At 35.9% G+C, this 20,294-nt stretch overlaps 1 protein-coding gene across 12 annotated transcripts in view; it reads left to right on the top strand.

Moving 5' to 3' along the window:
- Positions 1-20,294, top strand: part of PTEN (phosphatase and tensin homolog) — a 98,032-nt gene that overhangs the window by 40,294 nt on the left and 37,444 nt on the right. For 10 of the 12 annotated variants that reach the window (XR_016222180.1, XR_016222179.1, XM_008270133.5 and 7 more), the window contains 3 exons: positions 12,444-12,488; positions 18,153-18,196; positions 19,964-20,202. Coding sequence is in view for 10 of the 12 variants with exons in the window: in XM_008270133.5 (XP_008268355.1) it covers positions 12,444-12,488; positions 18,153-18,196; positions 19,964-20,202 (328 nt within the window). In the remaining 2 variants the exon portion in view is untranslated. Of the gene's footprint in view, positions 1-8,477; positions 8,602-12,443; positions 12,489-18,152; positions 18,197-19,963; positions 20,203-20,294 lie in introns of those variants that run through there. The other 2 variants (XM_070057651.2, XM_051823325.3) reach the window with 2 other exon arrangements.

The raw sequence follows: 20,294 nt of genomic DNA, 5'->3' as shown, positions 1-20,294 counted from the left end.
TTTTAGGCAGACCTAAATGGAATTCCAGGCTCCTGACTTTCACCTGGCCCAGGCCTGGTCCTTGTGGCCATTTGGGAAGTGAATCAGCAGATGGAATATCTGTCTGATTCTCCTCTCTCTCTATCTTTGTCTTTCAAATAAAATATGTAATAAAAAACTTTTTAAAGACAGTTTTAAAGTCTTGGTCTTGTAAATTTGCCATCTGTTCTTTCACAGAGATGTTTCTGTTGATTTCTTTTTTCTCCTTTCTGGTTTTGTATGCCTTGTGATTTTCTTTTTCCTTTTGATTGAAAACTGGAACTAGAATCTTGTGGCATGCTAATTCTGGAAGTCAGTTTCTTCCCCTACTCCAGGCTTTGCTGCTTTTTTTGGGGGGTGGGTTCATTTGTTTGGTTTTGTTTGTTTGTTTTTCTGTTGTAATATAGATGTGCTGGAGATCAGCTTACAGTGTAAATTTAAGTTCTTTACAGCCTGTGTTTTTCCCTGGGTATATAGGGTGACTTTCTAAGTTCCCTGATATGGAGTTCTATTCCAGTGTTTTCCGTCCTTAAATATCTTAGGCTGTGGATTTATTTGAAAGAGTTACAGAGAGAGGTAGAGACATAGAGAGAGGTCTTCCCTCTGCTGGTTCACTCCCCAGATGGCCGCAGTGCCGGAGCTGCGCCAGTCCAAAGCCAGGAGCCAGGAGCACAGTGCCGGCCCCTAGGCTATGGATTTTTAAATCCCTTAAAGCTCTGGGGGTTGCAACACTGGTGGCCTACTTCTTTGTCACTGTATCAGTGATCTGAAGCAGCAATTATCAATCAGAGCACATATTCATGATATTTATGATATTTGAAGGTCAAATCATATTGCCTGCCTTGGCTCCCCAAGCTGGATATAGACCATCATTCTAGGATACATCCATAGCTGACTGTTGTGGGGCTAGAGGCGAGGGGTGAGTAATGTACTAGAAGTCTGAGCTGAAGTTAGCCCCAACTAACTTCCATTTACTGTTCTTGGGAACTGGTAGCTTTGAATAGATACCACAGTTCCAAAAGAGTTGTAGCTGACAGATTTTGTTAGTACAATTATTGTCTAGGATGGGAGATGGATTCCTGGTACTTCTTTCTGTCACCTTTGACTAATTTTTTAATTGGAAACTTTTTATAGCATTTTTTTAAAGAATTATTTTATTTTTTTGAAAGACAGAGTCACAGAGAGAGGTAGAGCCAAAGAGAGAGAGAGATCTTCCATCCACTGGTTCACTCCCCAAATGACTGCAGTGGCCGGAGCTGAGCTGATCCAGAGCCAGGAGCTTTTTTCAGGTCTCCCATGTGGGTTCAGGGGCCTAAAGAATTGGGCCATCCTCTAGTGCTTTCCCAGGTCATAACAGAGAGCTGGATCAGAAGTGGAATAGCCGAGGGTCAAACCAGCGCCCATACGGGATGCTGGCGCTGCAGGCTGGGGTCTTAACCTGCACCACAGCACCAGCCCCTTTATAGCATTTGAAGTAAATATTAATATATTATTTTAACAGAAATAATTTTAAAATGCATTTTTGCAACTTATTTAAATATATTTCATAGGAACTGTTTGAAGAGAGTAAAAAACAATGTTAATTCAAAAATCTGTGAGTCATTAATGAATTTATATTTTTATACACTGAAATTACTTGAACTATGGTAGTTATATTGAAAGATTTATTTTATAGATTATCCAGATTTTGGTGATACTACCTGTCTGCTTTTGTCTTAATTTTTTTAGACTCTACTTTCTGTCTACGGAAAATGTTTCCCATTTCCCCTTGGAAAGTGCTATTTTCTTGCTTTTTTCCGCCTTTCTATTGTGTTAGACTTTTAAGACAATGAGCCAACTGTAGGCATGAAATCCTTGGGAGGAGAAAGGAGGAAGTGGGAGGGACAGCCATAGTGAATGTTTCCCTAAGTGATATCCAAGTTCTTTGAGAGAATGTAGTTAACCAACCCCCCTTTTTTTCTAAATGCTGTTTTATCTTCTTTTAAGTGGATTGTTTATTCTCCTATCAGTCTCAAATCATAAAGTTTAAACACCAAAGGAAACACACACAAAAAAGTATAATTTCATCAACTCTCAAAGCATAGGAAAATAATGTCAAAGAAGCCAGGGTTCTTGATTGCAAATGACACAAAGTGACTCTAATTAACCAGAAGTGGACTCTTTTGAAAAGTATTAGGTAGCCTATGGCTTGAGAACCTGGGAGATAGGTTAAAAGCTATGGGAAGTAGGATATGGCTAGGAGGTTGAAATAGGAGCAGTTAGGCTTACCACATTGCTGCTTGGGCACCCTCTTTACCTGGTGTTGCTTTCACTACAGGATACTGGTAACTGTGTTCATCTACTTTGAGCTTTTCTGACAATCTGTGAATAACCTCTTCGTGTTATGTACCTTGTCCTTTCTCATTCATTAGAGAGATCTAGTTCTTTTCAGGCCTCTACATGTGATGAGAGAAAAAGGAGGAAAGAAGTATCTGCTTCTAATCTCTTGAAATTAGAATGCAATTGAAATTAGAATCTCGCCAAATTAGAGTAATATTTGATTGCTCAACAGCTTAGAGGTGACAAATACCTTCCACAAATTTCTTCTACTTTACACCCCCTAATCCTTAGTCCTTCTTGCTAAAAATGTTTGTGATTAAAATTTTCATATATTCTTTTAGAAATTGCTTTCATTGCTTATACACTTTTATAAAAAGTAAAGGGAGCACACTTCACACTGTTTACCTTTTTTCCATTTAATGTATTTTAGGAGTCTTCCTTGTTGTCATGGGCACCTATCTGATATTTTATTTTTGGTTTTGGATGGATGTAATTAGTTACTACCTGACAAGATGATTACTAAAGAAAATATGGTATTTCTGATAACACATAATCAAATACTTAGGCTACCATTTGAAAGATAAAATGATAGGTTCAAGGCACCTTTTAATGGTACATTGTTTAATAATTAAAAAAAATCTTTATGTGATCTTTTATTGGTTACCTTTTACTCTGTTTTATGACGTAATAAACAGCCTCTGATGATGGATGTATAAGCTGTCTCCAATTTTATGCCATTCAAAATAGTCTTCTAATAACAGCTTCATATATGTATCTTGGTGTTCTTTTACTCACATAGGTGAATTCTTTGCAATGGATTTGCTAGGTCCATTGGGTCCATGATTTAAATTTTTGCCTTCAAAATGGTGTTTTATACTAGCATCAAAATGTTTAAGAGTACTTCCTCCATCCTTCACAACCTTGACTAACTAAATATTATTGCAATTTGTAAAATTGGTACCTTGTGATTTCATTACATTTCTTCTTTTTTTTTTTTTAATTTATTTTATTTATTTGAAAGACATCCACTGGTTCATTCCCAAATGGCCACAATGGCTGGAACTGAGCTGATCTGAAGCCAGGAGCTTCTTCCTGGTCTCCCACAGGGGTGCAAGGGGCCCAAGGATTTGGGCCATCCTCCGCTGCTTCCCCAGGCACATTAGCAGACAGCTGGATCAGAAATAGAGCAGCTCGGACTCGAACGGGTCCCCAAATGGGATGCCAGCACTGCAGGCCGGGGCTTAACTCGCTGTGTCACAGCGCCAGCCTCATTGCATTTCTTTAGTTGTGAGTTTAAGCAACTTTTAGGTGTTTATTGGTCTTACATATTTTTTTGAAGGTATATATATGTTTATTGACTCCATGTTTAACTTAATTTTCTTTTAGGTGTTTTTTTTTTTTTTTTTTTTTTTGATAGGCAGAGTGGACAGTGAGAGAGAGAGACAGAGAGAAAGGTCTTCCTTTGCCGTTGGTTCACCCTCCAATGGCCGCTGGTGCGCTGTGGCTGGCACACCGCGCTGATCCAAAGCCAGGAGCCAGGTGCTTCTTCTGGTCTCCCATGGGGGTGCAGGGCCCAAGCACTTGGGCCATCCTCCACTGCATTCCTGGGCCATAGCAGAGAGCTGGACTGGAAGAGGGGCAACCAGGACAGAATCCGGCACCCCGACCAGGACTTGAACCTGGTATGCCGGCGCTGCAGGCAGAGGATTAGCCTATTGAACCGCAGCTCTGGCCTAGTTTGTTTTTTCTTAATGATTTTTGTGAACACTATAAAAATAAATAAGCTAATATGTTCTTTCTTGAGACAATCTTTGAATGTCCTGCCGTTTTTTGCCATTTGAATTTTGTAACTATAAAATTCAGATTAGGTGGTGAGAGTAAAGAGCTTGATGGGGTAACTTTGGCTTGAATTACTGATTGTTGACTTATCTGCCTTAGATGTATAATTACTATTAAATATTTTAGTTAATTGCAATTAAGAAATATTCTGTAAGAAATAGTCCTGTTTAAGTTAGGAACTAGAAAGTACTTTTAATCCAAAAAAAAAAAAAGTCCTGATGTCCTTAAAGGAATATTCTCTTAGAGAAGATGAAAGTGAAAAGGGAATTTAATAGTTCCTGCTTTCTGCTTTTTTCTCTGTCTCGAACAATATATAGCTGTCTAAGCTGTAGGATTCCAATTGTTTTTTTGTTCTTTTTGGTCTGAAATTCTTCTCTCCCCCAAGCCTTTTGTTTTTATCATTGCTGTGTTCCTGTATATATGCTGTTTTGTATTCATCTGTGATTATTTCTCCCCTTTTTGGCAGTTATAGGTATTAAGTCTGAAAGATACATCTCAATTTTTGGGTAAATTCTCTGCACCTATGTTGGTTATTTATGAAATTTTATTTTCTTTGTCTTTTTAAAACTAAAGTTATTTTATTTTTTTGTATAGAATTTTAGTTTATAAAGCTTCTTCATAGTCTTTCCTTTTAGATTGAGTCATGAATTTATAGACTGTTATTTAAATGAAGCTTTTGAAATCTGTTGTTTTACTGATCAGTATCATATCTGACTTTGCCAGTATTTCCTTCCTTGTCTGATGTGAACTCTAAAATTATATGAATACTTTCTCCCTGCTTCCTGGCATTTCCACTCAAACTTGTTCCTCATTCTTGCTTAGAAATATGTTCAGAGTTGTAGTTTCCTTCTTTATTCTTATTCTAATAGTAAAAGCAAATTATTCAAGTTTATTTGTTAGAAAATAATTTGTTAGAAAGCTGCATACAGTTGGAAATATTTTAAGTAGGTATTTTGTCAGTTGTGGAGTCCCCAATTTTTGTAGTTTTTTCCCTCTGTTCCAGTTTTATGCTTTATTCCAAGAATATACCTGTTTTTATTACCTGACTAGGAGGCACATGTTCTAGTAGATTTTTTTCATAGATACTTTTTTTTTCAATCTCTGCTATGTAATATGGTAGCCTAACCTGAAGTAGCTATTTATGATTATATTTAAGTTAATTATAATATTGTAAATTTAGTCATTCATTTGTACTAGCTATATTTCAGATGATCAGTAACCTAAGATGGGGCTAGTGACTACTGCACGGCACAAGTATAGAACAGTCTCATTATTGAAGAAATATTGGTTCTGTTGCTCAGTGTTTTTCTAGACAGTGCTATTCTTCTCATGCTAAAAAAACTCTACTTCCTGAAGGTGATATATACCTCCTATTTTTTAAGGTAAGCTGCATTTTTTTAAAGAAAGCTTTTTTAAATAAATATAAATTTCATAGGTACAACTTTTGGATTACAGCGATCTTTCCCCCCATACCTGCCCTCCCACCTCCTACTACCTCTCCCATCCCATTCTTCATTAAGATTCATTTTTAATTATCTCTAGATACAGAAGATCAACTCTATACTAAGTAAAGCTTTCAACAGTTTGCACGCACAAACACAAACTATAAAGTACTGTTTGAAGACTAGTTTTACTGTTAATTCTCATAGTACAACTCATTAAGGACAGAGGTCCTACATGGGGAGCAAGTGCACAGTGACTCCTATTGATGATTTAACAATTGACACTCTTATTTATGATGTCAGGGATCACCTGAGGCTCTTGTCATGAGCTGCCAAGGCTGTGGAAGCTTCTTGAGTCCACAGACTCTGTTAGTATTTAGACAGGGCCATAATCAAAGTGGAAATTCTCTCCTCCCTTCAGAGAAAGGTACTTCCTTCTTTGATGGCCCCTTCTTTCCACTGGGATCTCACTCACAGAGATCTTTCATTTACGTCATTTTTTGCCACAGTGTCTTGGCTTTCCATGCCTGAAATGCTCTCATAGGCATTTTAGCCAGTTCCAAATGCCTTAAGGGCTGATTCTGAGGCCAGAGTGCTGTTTAGGGCATTTGTGATTCTATGAGTCTGGGTAAGCTGCATTTTAAAATTGATATTTAAAAATCAGAGGCTATTCATGTTACCGTTAAAAACAACTTAATCGAGGTAGTTTATATGCAACAAAATGTATGTTGCCCATTTTAAGTGTACAGTTAAAAGATTTTTGATATTAATATACACAGCCTTCTTTTCAATACCACTACAATCAAGATTTAGAACATTTGTATTAGAAAAAGTTTCCTCATACCCATTCGCAGTCCACAAATCTGGTCCTAGGCCATCTTTAATCTTCTTTTTATCACTGTAGATGAGTTTTACCTAATCTAGAATTTTATGTAAATACGATAATGCAGTATGTACTTTTTTTGTGTCTGGCTTCTTTCTATTAGCAAATTTACTCCTGTTCTTTCTGGTATCAGTATAGTAGTCCCTTGCTATCCATGGGGGCTTGGTTTTAGGACCCCTTACAGACAGCAAGATCTATGGATGCTCAGCTCAGGTCTCTTAAAGTGGCATATAGTTTTACACAATTCTCTCGTATACTTTAAATCATCGCTTAGATTATTGACAGTATCTTCTACAATGTAAATGTTATATAAGTAGTTCTGTATTGTTTAGGGAATAATGGTACATGCTCAATACAGATGCAATTTTTATTAATTTATTTGAATGGTAGAGAGAGCAAGCTCCCACTGGTTTATTCCCCAGATGGCTTTCATAGCTGAGGCCAGAGCATGAGCCAGGAATGTAATCCTGGTCTCCCACAAAGGTGGTGGAAACTCAATTATTTAGGCCAATACTGCTGCCACTCAAGGTCTGCATTAGCAGGAAGCTGGAGTCAGAAGCTATGAATCAAAGCCAGAAACTCCAGTGTGCAGCCCAGGCATCATGTTAGGTTAACAAATGATACTAGAGTAACATGGTAAAAGAATGAAACTTGACTGATACTTTTCATCATATACAATAATTAAAATCACTTGTATAGGCATAAAAAAAGTAAGATTAAAACTGTAAAGCTTAGAGATAAAAAGACAGGAGAAAAAAGTACGTACAAAATTAACCCTAGAGGCCGGCGCCGCAGCTCACTAGGCTAATCCTCCACCTTGCGGCGCCGGCACACCAGGTTCTAGTCCCGGTCGGGGCGCCGGATTCTGTCCCGGTTGCCCCTCTTCCAGGCCAGCTCTCTGCTGTGGCCCGGGAAGGCAGTGGAGGATGGCCCAAGTACTTGGGCCCTGCACCCCATGGGAGACCAGGAGAAGCACCTGGCTCCTGCCTTCGGATCAGCGCGGTGCGCCGGCCACAGCGCGCTGACCAGAGCGGCCATTGGAGGGTGAACCAGCGGCAAAGGAAGACCTTTCTCTCTGTCTCTCTCTCTCTCACTGTCCGTTCTGCCTGTCAGAAAAAACAAAAAACAAAAAACAAAAAACAAAACAAAACAAACAAAAAAAAAACCATAGAAGAAAAGAATGGACACATTGGACTTCATCAACATTAAAAACTACTCTTTGAAAGATACAATTAAGAAAAAAAAAGCAAGCACAGTCTTGGGAGAAAATATTTATGATACATGTGTCTGACAAAGTACTTGAATCTATGGTATATAATAAAGATGGTCTTACAGCTTCATAATGACAAGATAATCCTATAAGAAAGTGCAAAAGATGTAAATAGAAACTTTATAAAAGAAGACATATAGTCAATGAGTATATGAAAAGATGTTTAAAATGAGTCATCAAGGGAAATGAAATTTAAGACACAATCAGATGTTGTTTCATATTTAATGAAATGGCTAAATCTTAAAGGGTTAACAAGGGTTGGCAAAGATGTAGATCAACTGGAATTATCATGCATATTGATAAAAGTACAAAATGATACTTCAAAGAAATGTTTGGCTGAATTTCTTCAGCAAGTTGTAAGTAATTTCCTCCATTGCTTTATTTCCTTTCATTTTTATACTTAGAGACAATAGATTTTCTTGCATACTTGGAGTAATTTTTAGTGGAATTATATAATGCTGTTAACTTTGATATTCTGTTTCATGTGAGGTAATGCAGGAGAAAGCAGTACTGTGCAAGTAAGCATTACAAGTACATTTTCACCAAGATAGTTAGTTACTACTTTTCTTGTATTGAATAAATATGTAACTGATAATTTAAACAATCTGAAACTGATCAGGAGACAGCAGTTAAAGGTTAGAATGTTTGGAGATCACCTGTTATATATATATTTTTTAATTTATTTTTTTATTTTTTGACAGGCAGAGTGGATAGTGAGAGAGAGAGAGAGACAGAAAGGTCTTCCTTTTGCCGGTGGTTCACCCTCCAATGGCCGCCGCGGCCAGCGTGCCGCAGCCGGTGCACCGCGCTGATCCGAAGGCAGGAGCCAGGTACTTCTCCTGGTCTCCCATGGGGTGCAGGGCCCAAGCACTTGGGCCATCCTTCACTGCCTTCCCGGGCCACAGCAGAGAGCTGGCCTGGGAGAGGGGCAACCGGGACAGAATCCGGCGCTACGACCGGGACTAGAACTTGGTGTGCTGGCGCCGCAAGGTGGAGGATTAGCCTAGTGAGCCGCGGTGCCGGCCACCTGTTATATTTTCAAAAAAGATCCAGTTAAATGTAGTACTAACAGTAGTAGTGCACATAGTTACACTAGTTTCTAAGAGAAAATGTCGATTATTTATTTATTTATTTTTTTGACAGGCAGAGTAGATAGTGAGAGAGAGAGACAGAGAGAAAGGTCTTCCTTTTGCCGTTGGTTCACCCTCCAATGGCTGCCACGGCTGGCGCGCTGTGGCTGGTGCACCGCGCTGATCCGAAGGCAGGAGCCAGGTACTTATCCTGGTCTCCCATGGGGTGCAGGGCCCAAGCACTTGGGCCATCCTCCACTGCCTTCCCGGGCCACAGCAGAGAGCTGGCCTGGAAGAGGGGCAACCAGGACAGAATCCGGCGCCCCCACCGGGACTAGAACCCGCTGTGCCGGCGCCCCTAGGTGGAGGATTAGCCTATTGAGCCGAGGCGCCGGCCTGAAAATGTCGATTAAACGTGAATACAGCATGGGAAATATATATGATTACCAAATAATGAGTAAGCTACCGAAAAATGTAGCAAATAAGTAATTATTTTGCTTTTTCAGATGCTAATTTTTCTTTCCCACATTTTTAGGATTAGTGGGAGTTATCCAATATTCTTAGGCTGTTTTATAAATGGGATACCTTAAAATAAAAGTTGGTTCTCCACCGGGTTTCTCAAGTTTCTAGGAGCATTCTTGATTGTGATTGTCAATAGGTGGAGTTTTTTTTGTTGTTGTTGTTAACCACTGTTGTCTACAAAAGTGCTTGTCATATGACAGATGCTTAATAAATATTTGCTGAACAGATTTTTGGAGAATAAAATTTGTCATACCTTTCCTATGTAGTCTCCAGTCTTCTGTTGAGAGTATCCTGTAGATTTTTCTACTGTACTTTTGCAGTCTAGAATTTCTTCTTTTCATAATCTGTATATTTTTTTCGAAACGTTTCATCTTTTCACTCTTAGTAGTTATTTTTTCTTTATATCCTGTATGTATTTATAATAGCTGCTTTTAAAGTCATTGTCTAGTAATTGTGTTATCTGATTCATCTTGGAGTCTGATTTTACTGACTTATACGTTTCTCTTTTTTTTTCCCCCTTGGTTATTGGTCATGTTTTCCTGCTTTACCTATCTAGTCAATTTTACTTATATGTTGAATGTTATAAGGAACGTGGATTGTTATTTTCATTAAATGTGTCAGGTTTCATTTTGGCAAGCATTTAAATTTTTTTTGTCAGTGTCAGATTTATTGAGTGCCAATGGTGTGCATGATCCTATATTAGACACGTTGAAATTTAGGCACCAAACAGCCACAAGGCGCCCAGTCTCAGGTGCCTTATGATCTAATTAGTATAATACAGAGCAGAAGTGGTAGACAAGTACATGGCAAGCAAGTATTTAAATTAATGGTAGATCTGGTATAGTCAGACTTTGTGTTCTTTTTGTAGGATGTGGTCCTTACTGCTAAGACTTGGCTTTTCTGTAGTCTAAGCTAAATGTCTGGGGTGCTTAGTGAGGTCTCTCCACTCTGGCTGGATCAGAATTCCAGCTTCTCCCAGTAATGTACTACCTTTGGTGTCCTCTCCGTTATGCTTTCAGATCCTGAACATACATAGCCCAACCCTTAGCCAGAGACCTGAGGTGAAATCCATCAAACTTCTTGACTCACGTCCTGGGAATCCACTCTTCCCTAGGACCCTGTTTGACAAACTGAAGCTGCCTTAGCAACTCAGAACTCTAATCTGCCTCTTCAGTGAAAACCTTTTCTGCATAGGAGTTGTATTTCTTTTTGCTGCATTAGAAAAGAGCCTTCAGGCTTGCATTTATGAAGGAACCACCTCATGTTTCTTTTTCCTTAAGGATCATGGCCTACCTCTAACAACTGTAGTTTGATATAAAATGGTATCATTTCTGTCATTGACAGAGTTACAAGTACTGCTTTTATACTGTGTCATTTTTTTTAAAATTCAAATTCATGGACTGTTTTTCTCTTCATCTCACACATATTTCTAGACTTTTCTTCTCCATACCTCCTTTTTCCATTATTTACAGTGTAAGTTTTGTTATAACATTATTGAGTTTTTGTGTGATTATAAACTAGGAAATGTAATCCATTGTTGAGTGATATGGGATATTGTCTCTCCTTTTCCTGCACATTTTGTTTTCCCTGGAATTACAGTTGTGTCTTTCATTTTACTTTTTTAGCTATCTATGTTCTTCATTTTAATTTGTTGACAAACATGCCCCTAATTCTGTAAATCTCTGAACATGCTGAGCACATCTTCAGGAGCCTTATCATCTGCCCTAATCTAGATTAATTATTCTCTAGGCTTGCTATAAATGGCTGTTCGCTTGAGATACCCCTTCACCATCATTATGAAGATTCTCTTTTCTTTCCCTGTAAGTTGGATTCTTCAGTAACTGGCATCTGTCATCTTCTTTCTTGGATTCACATTCTTGTGTTGTCGGAGCACCATCTCCTAATAACTTCCTGAGAAAGCGTACAGGAAGCAAAATTATTTGAGATTTTGCCTGTTTTGAAATGCCTTTACTGTATGCTCTCACTTGACGTATAGAATGTCCTGGTATAGAATTTTAGACTGGAGAATTTTTCCTCCATTGTTTTTCAGCTGCTAGTGTTGCCTTTAAAAGGGGGTATTGGTATTTCTTCTCAGGTAGCTTTTACAGTCTTCTGTTTGCCTCTTTGCGATTCAGAACCTTCACAGACACACGTGCCTCTAGTTTGGGCCTGCTTCTATCAGTTTTGCTGAGTATTCATGCACCTTTTCAGTTTGAAAAGTCTTTCAGTTTGGGATATTTTTATTGAATTGTACCTGTAATTTCTTACTATTCTTTCTTTTTTGGGACACATAATTATATGTTCAACTGCTTGAACTCTTTTTTTGTCTTTTTTTTTTTTTAAGATTTGTTTGTTAATTTATTTGAAAGAGAGAGAGGAGAGAGAGAGAGAGATCCTCCATCCACTGGTATCACTCCCCAAATGGCCAAAAAGGCAAGGGCTGGACCAAGCCCAGCCAGGAGTGAGGAGCTTCGTCCAGGTCTTTTACTTAGGTGCAGAAACCCAAGCACTTTGGCCATCTGCTGCTTTACAGACACATTGGCAGGGAGCCTGATCGGAAGTAGAGAAGCTGGGACTTGAACTAGCCTCCACATGGGATACTGGTGCTGCAAAAGGCAGCGTAACCCACTGTGCCACAGCACTGGTCCCTAGTCTTCTGTTTTTCATTTGACTTTTTATTCTGTTTATTCTGATAAATTCAGTTTATTCTGATAGTTTTTTGTTTTTTAAAAAAGTTCTGGTTGCTTATAACTTTGTTGCAAATCTGTATGAAGTTGGTATATATGTGCGATAAATGCTAATGTTGGTTTTTAAAGAAGGTATTTCTTAATTCTCAGTCTTATGTTAGGCTTAAAACAAGATTCTGAAAATGTTCATTCTATTGAAAAGCTTTGGCTTTACTTCAGATTGTATAAATCTGTGTAATGTAGTAATTATTGAAGAAGGACATAAGTACTAGTTTAAACCCATTGAGGGACTACTCATTTGGGTTACTTGGTTTCTCTCAGTATTACTGTAATTTCAAATGTTAGCTGATTTTTGTTAATGGTGGCTTTTTGTTTGTTTGTTTTTGTTTTAAGGTTTTTGGATTCAAAGCATAAAAACCATTACAAGATATACAATCTGTAAGTATATTTTCCTATTTGTATGCTTGCAAATATCTTCTAAAATAATTATTAAGTGAAAGTTATTTCCTTATTAGAGTAAGGTAAAGATACATTTTAAGAGAATTGTATTTTTTAAACAATTAGTTCAAGAAGTCTGAGAGCATTGTTAGATCATTTAGAAAGTGTAGTGATGAGGTAAAACAATGTTGGCACAGACTCATGTTACTTGATCTGCTTTAAATGACTTGGCCTCCAGCCCATCTTTGAGCTGGTAATCGTGTGGTAATTTGAAGTGTAATTCACTGCAGAGCTCTGTTAAAACAGCATTAGTGACATCTGCCATGGAAGTATTATACAGAGTAAATATAATTTTATTTATCTTTTTTCTCTAGGTCAACTGAAACAGCTATGAGAGTATTATCTAACTGTGTATAACAAATAAGTTCTCTAAAATTATTGAATTGGATGATTTCTCTTGTTTGGGGCAGGGCTTTTTTGCCCACCTGATAGAGCTAGTTGACCTTATCTTTTTTTTTTTTGACACTGGCAATATAAATTGAAAAAGAAAAAGAAAGGAAATACTTTACCATTTTTGCCCTTTTAAACTGTTTTTCCTTCCCAAAATACTGACTGTATTCTAATTTTTTTTTAAAAATGGTGCATAAGATATGTTCTTTTTCTACTGGTCTTTGTTTTTCCAGGAAGTATCTATAAATTTACAATAGGAAAATTTTCTTTATGTTAAATTACATCTACTGATACACTCTTGCAATTTTTCTGCAGAGTTTAATTTATCAAATGTTAAGAGCAAAATTTTCTTCTGGCCCCAGTGGTCATTTAAATTTCAACCAAAAAAGGTGAAAGATTCTCTCTGCCTTCTTGACTTGTGTGGTATTCTTTTTCAATCTTTAATTTAGTGATACTTCTCTTCTGATAAGACCGCAGAAGTGCTCAGAGTATTTCTAGTGAGCTTTCATGGATTTCCTCAGATTCACAAAGGAGCAATCATTTTGTTGTGTGCTTACCTCATGCTATACATAAAATGTGGAGGGAGGGTGCTAAAGGATGAATAAGACAAAATTCCAGTCCTAGAATAGTTTATAGTCTTATATGAAAGGTAGAGAAAATATTACAGAAGTCTTGTAAAGAAGAAAGCAATGAAAAGAACAGGAGACATAATGATAAAATCCAATAGGAAAGTTTTCATAAAAGAAGGCATATTTGATGTGGTGGGGTTAGGAGTGGGAGTGGAATAGAGACATGAAAAAAATTGGTGAAAGTTTCACTGTAGGTCTCTGAGGAGAGGAATGATGTAACTGATGGAAGGGATAGTAAGCAACTTGTTGGCATACTAGTACTTAGAAATACGGCAGGATTGTGGTGTATGCGTGGGGTGAAGTGGGAGGTGTTGCTGTGGTAAGAGGTAACAAGATAGAAGAAAGTGAGAGATGCTTGAGGTCAGGTGATCCCAACTTAAAAATAATCTGTGCTTTCAGGGGTCTTCCTCTTTTCCTGAGTAACTTCTCCTTCAGTGAATCTTGTTGCAGATGCCATAGTGAGTCTTTGGAAGAAAATAAAAACTACAAAGCTTTGAACTTTCTGAACAATGGGATTCAGAAGTTGAGTTAAAAAAAAAGAAGGTCAAGGACTGTCAGAAGTTTAAATCCATTCAGAAATTGAAATCTATTAAACCTTTTTTTAAAGATTTATTTTATTTATTTGAAGGACAGAGTTACAGAGTGAGCTAGAAACAGAGAGGTCTTCCATCCGCTAGTTCACTCCCCAGATGGCCACAATGGCTCCAGGCACTTCAGGCCAGGGCTTTTACCCACTGCGGCATAGTGCGGGGCCTCCAAATCCATTAAATTTAAAGGCATTTTGCAGGCTTCTACTCTCAGAATTAGAGATTTGGAGTCCCAGAAAGGTGGTTGAGAGACACTGAAGACAAATTCTGCCTTTGTCAAAGTTTTATTCCGCTTTAACATATCCAAAGAAAGGGAAGGAAATTCTTTTCATTCCTGTATGTAGTGGCTTCCTGCTTCCAGAACTGAACTCTTAGGCTTGTACTAGCAGTATTGTAGATCATTTATATTGTTTTGGTTAAAGTTGTCATAAGAGGATAGCCTGGGAACTGCCTGCATGTTTTTGTATTTCCACACATAGGGTTCCCAAGTTAATGAATTATTTATTAGTTGAGAGAAGCTTTTTTTTTTTTTTTTTTGAGAATAGATTTTAAACTATGTTTAATTCCCCTTCCCCACGTGGAATCATAGACTTTCAGAACTGGAAAATATCTGAAGATCATTTAGTCCAACCTTCTCATTTTACAGATGGGGAATCTGAGGCCTAGAGAAGTTAAGTGAGTTGAACAAGGTCATACAGGTACATATAGTAGCAGATCATCCACTGTTTTTACCAACATTCCCTTTATGTTTTGTTTTGTTTGTTTATTTGTTTCAACCTCCCCAACTTTGTTTCACTTCAAAAGTTTCTGGAACTATCAAATTTTAGCATATTTCAATTTCTGATGTCACTTTACCATCTATTTTCTTTCCATCCTATTTAAATATCTGGTTCTGGGTAAGTCTAGCAAGCATCAGGTATCTGTATTTTATATCTTTTATTTTTAGGATAGAAATATATACAATATGTATGTCTTTGCAAGCATATATAAATTTGAAGATCTTAAAGTACTGAACTATGCATACCCATATTTATTAGTATGTTAAACTTTTTATAGCATTTTTGAGATATAGAGTCCTTCATGCTGACTTTCTAATAATTAACTGCATCTGTTTATATCTCTGTAGTTTGTACAGGCATTTATTAAGTTATTTTAGGAAAGAATAAAACTTATAATATTGACTACATTCAGGCATACTGATACTTTGTTAAATTAATCTTTTTTTTTTTTTTTTTTTTTTTTTGGTGCAATTGATTTTCATTTTTGTTTCTTCCTTAGTATAATCTATATTCTTACAGGGTTGGGGACGAAGGAGAGATAAGGACTAAAGACATGTATAGTTTCTGCCTTGTGAGAAACTTAAGTGTTCACTGGAAACTAACTTTTTAAATGTTTATTGTATTTCACTGTATATTCTGTTTAACACACTCCATAATTTTGTGATCAGCCTTTGGGTATTATGAATTTTATGTATTAAATTTTCTTTTGAAAGATAGGCATAACTTCATTGAAGAAAGAAGTCATTCTGTGGCAAGTCTCACTTCTCTGAAAGTTTTTCCTGTCAATCTTATCCCTTCATTCTCTACTACTCTTTCATAAAAACTCTCTTTCAATGGATCTTCGTTTATCTTGTCTTATATAACCCTTATGAAGTAATGATAAAAAAGTAATGATGTATTTTGAGTTTATTTAAATGGTTAAATCCTATTTGCCATTTGTGTATCTTTAATTTTAGTTTATTGAGGACTGTATCACATATATATCGCAAAAAGTTTAAAGGAAACTGATTTCGTGTAGGTAGTGCATATATCTGAGAAAACTTTAATTAAGAAGACATTCTTTATCTTTTTACTGTAACAGCCTCTTCACTGAGCGCTGTCATCAGTAGTAGTTCCAGCAAACTGTCACATACTTACCTGTAAAGATTTTTGTAACTTTTTTCTTATTTTTATCACTGTTTGGTGGTTCCATCTTTTGTGAAAAATACTGCTCTTATAGGAAGTCAATCAAATTGACTAAAATGTATTACTGCTTTTGTATTTAAAACTGTTTTGTATTTTTTAGTACAAATGGAAGTTTGAAGCAGTGGTAGAAAAAGTTAGACTTTTGTAATCAGACACTGAGCTTGAGTTTGACTCTCCATTTACATGTTATGATTTGGGGGGAAGTTGTTTAGTGCTCTTCTAAATCTTAGCTTTCTCATGTAAAATGAGGATAATATTATATATGATCACATGGTTCACATGGTTGTGAGCTTGAAGCAGAAAATATAGAAATTACTTTCTTTGAATGCATCTAGTAGACACTTAGTAACTATTATTTCCACTCTCCCCTCTGTATATTCATCTTAAAATTTTTGAGCACCATTTTTAAACCAAAACATTTTGAGATCCTGAGAAAATATGGAAAGTTTGGAGAAATAAAGCTGTCCAAAGCTATGTTTATTTTCTCTTGTGCTGTCATGAGACCAACATCTTAGAATTATTTCTTAGTCCTATATTCCATCCACCTTCTAATCCATATTCTGTTATGGATTCTTCATTATTGATCTTGTCTTCACTTTAATCTGTACCAAAGAAAAGTATAAAAATGACAACTTTCTTGGTCAGTCCCCTTTTTCTTGCCTATCACATTTTTCATATCAGTGAGTATGAAATTATTTATCCAGGATGCCTATACATGCATTTGTCATTACTAAATAAATTTTCTTTCTACCAAACTCAATATAATAAATTAAAGCAAGGAGGAAAAGCTTAACTTGTTTTGAGTGGTAATATGAAAGTTGATTTATTTCAGGTCTCACCAGTTAGAAACCAGTGAACTGCAGTTTGCTTATAATTAACTCAGTGTTTGTGAATTTGATTTTGGAATTCTTTGAAGTAAAGGAACCATATAGATGTTTTTAGGATTCCTAAATATATAATACAGGTGTACAGTCACTTGAAATTCTTTGGGCCAGTTGTGTTTCACTATTCAGCTTTTCAATTTTCAAATGTTTGACCCTTTAAGTGTATTGATTAAAGACTATGCAATCTCATACTCTCAGATCACATTCTACTGTAGTTGAGCCTGTCATAAACTTAAAATGTTAGATGTTTTGAAATTGTAGGTTAAGGAGTAGTAAACCTTTATTCTAAAATGTTAAGGTTACATTTAAAATAATTTTTTGAAAATCTGATTTGGATGATACTTGGATTTTCCAGGATGGTGCTGATCACACTGACATAGGCTCTCTCTCAGAACCTGTTAATGATTAATATTAAGCATGGCCTATTAGTTTCAAGTAAAAGACAAACATCTCTACTGTTAAAGATGCAGATACATTTATTACATTCTCTAGTAATGCTATCAGCATTTTTATGATTCTGTATTGATTTTATTTATTATTTCATTATTTTCAAACATTATTAAAATTTTTAACCTGAGAGATTATTAAAAAATATAACTATTGACTTCTCAAAAGGGAAAAAGATTTGATTTTACAAAATGTAGATTAGTGCCACTCAGTTTTTCTCTACTTTTCCTTTGCCATTATGATTTTACTATTTTAACATGCATCTTTTTAGTAATAATTGAAGAACTGGATATATATGCTCCACTGTGAGGTAAAGATAATGTCAAAACTAGTTTATTATTTTCAGGTACTTGTGAAATCAAAAATATATCTCAATAGCCTACAAAAATTCCATACAGGAAATTTGAAGGTATAGATACAGATGAATTTGCAGCATTGTGTTAGCGATATCACAAATTTTGTAATCAAGTGCATAACGTCTAATGATATACATTTAACCTTCTAAGTTTCAGTTTCCTTAATTATAAAGTAGGAATAATAACAGTACCTACAACAGAATTGTTGGAGTTAAATGTAGTCAATATGAAATACTTAGCTCAATACCTGACATATTATAAAGTTCAAGAAATTTTTTTTAATATTAATATTCTTTTCCTCCAAGTACAAAAAGTAACTTTCTATTACATATAAACTTTTCTTTTAGATGTGCTGAAAGGCATTATGACACCGCCAAATTTAACTGCAGAGGTAGGTATAAATATATTGCTTTATATTGTTTAACTTAAAATCAATAGCCTATATAATTATTTAAATTATTAACTGAGATGAATATCTTAAGGATGGTCTTTGACAGTTTGAAAGAAATTAATTTTGCTGTTGTGTTTTAGGAAACAAAGTATCCCATGAACTTATCACTGTGGTGAGGCAGGCTGAAGTACAGAATGATTTTAAGAATTAGATATTCCTACACTAAGAAATAATAAGGAGGGGAGTCTACCTTGTATTTAAGGCATTTGGTATGACAGTAAGTGTGATCATAGAGGGAAAGTAAGACTACTTAACTCTTTATTGAAGAATGACTTAAAAGGTGGTGAAGGTATAACATGAAGCCTAATGAATGAAAGCAGTGAACTATTTTAAATGAGTTCTACTAGGCACAGGTAAATTCTATTACAGAACCTGCAGAAACTTTCACTTGTATTTGTAGAACCCCTTAAACAAAGAGGAAATTGGAGAGTTGAGAAGCATGGCAGATGCATGGTCAAAATGAGAAAGTGAGTGACATGAGCTACAGATTGATTTACATATTTGCCATTGATCCCTGCTGAAGCTGCAGCATGGACTTTCAAATACTTGCTTGAGAATTCTGAAGTACGATGAGAAACAGATTTGCCAAGAATACTTCCTTTTTTGTTGGACTTAGGCTATTGCTTTCTAGGCAAAGCATGCCATGTTTAAGGTTTATCTAGTTTTAACAGATTTTCCTGCATGTTTTTTTGTCACTGGAAAAATGACAATGGAATGACTAAGTACAGATGACTAAGTGAAAACTGCCCCAACTCCCTGTAATGGTAGTTATTGTCCACTGCAAGAGCTGTCCCATCACAGTAAAGGACTTACTAGATTGTGTTCTGTAGCACACTCTGATGATTTGGTGGAAGATGTAAGATACACTTTTCACACATTTACATGACACAGAGAATGATTAGTATGTTAGATGTGAGTCAGGATTTTTAAGACTTAATAGGCTGGAGCCAAGGTAGATACTAATCAGATAAAATTTGATAGTGATATATCTAAAGTTCTATTTCTAGACAAATTTAAAAAAAGAAACCTCAATTTTGACTATAGGAAACAGAGAAGTCATAGATTCTTAATAATTCTTCTGAAAAGACCTGCAGCTTCATTTGATAAACTTTACTACAATTGTATATTTTCATAAGTAATTTTTTTGTTTTTTTTTCTGTAAATGCCTTTAAAGTCATGTTCGTATACCACTAACATTTACAAGACCACCTCTAAATAACACAGTTAACATTACAAAGCATAATTTATATATTGTAAAATGCAATTTCTTTCAGTAGTTGATTCTATTAATAATCTATACTTTCTTTGAAATTCTGTGGTGATGTAAATATTATTACTAGTTTGGTTAGGAAATTCATTGAGAGTCTGATAAAAGGCCATGTGACATTTCATTTTGGGTCCAGCTCTACTTGTGAGAGGTTGTGATGTGTACAACCTCTCCATTTCACATAGTTTTTTTCTGCATGAAGTAGGGACAGTAATATACTTGGCCTCCCTGTCTAAGGTGGTACATTTAAGAGTTATGAAGAAAATATTTTTCTATTCAAAACTTAAAAGTAACAGGCAGCAGATTATTTTTCTCTAGAATTCAGTTTTTCTTAGAAACACCTGATTAGTTTATATGCAACATTTCTAAAGTTAACCTATTTTTAAATAAAAATTTAGAAGAGATATTTTTCTTACTCTGAGGTTATCTTTTTACCACAGTTGCACAGTATCCTTTTGAAGACCATAACCCACCACAGCTAGAACTTATCAAACCCTTTTGTGAAGATCTTGACCAATGGCTAAGTGAAGATGACAATCATGTTGCAGCAATTCACTGTAAAGCTGGAAAGGGACGAACTGGTGTAATGATTTGTGCATATTTATTACATCGGGGCAAATTTTTAAAGGCACAAGAAGCCCTAGATTTTTATGGAGAAGTAAGGACCAGAGACAAAAAGGTAAGTTAAGTTTGATATTTTCCTCTCCCTAGATCTGAGAATTTATTGGAAAACAGATTTTTTTTTCTTTCCTGGACTTAACTTTTTTCCCC

The sequence above is a fragment of the Oryctolagus cuniculus genome, chromosome 15 (assembly GCF_051225735.1).
Source record: "Oryctolagus cuniculus isolate XC-2025 breed Fujian yellow rabbit chromosome 15, ASM5122573v1, whole genome shotgun sequence".
NCBI classification, from domain to species: Eukaryota; Metazoa; Chordata; class Mammalia; order Lagomorpha; family Leporidae; genus Oryctolagus; species Oryctolagus cuniculus.
Note: the sequence above shows the minus strand (reverse complement) of the source record. Positions and strands in the feature narration are given on the sequence as shown.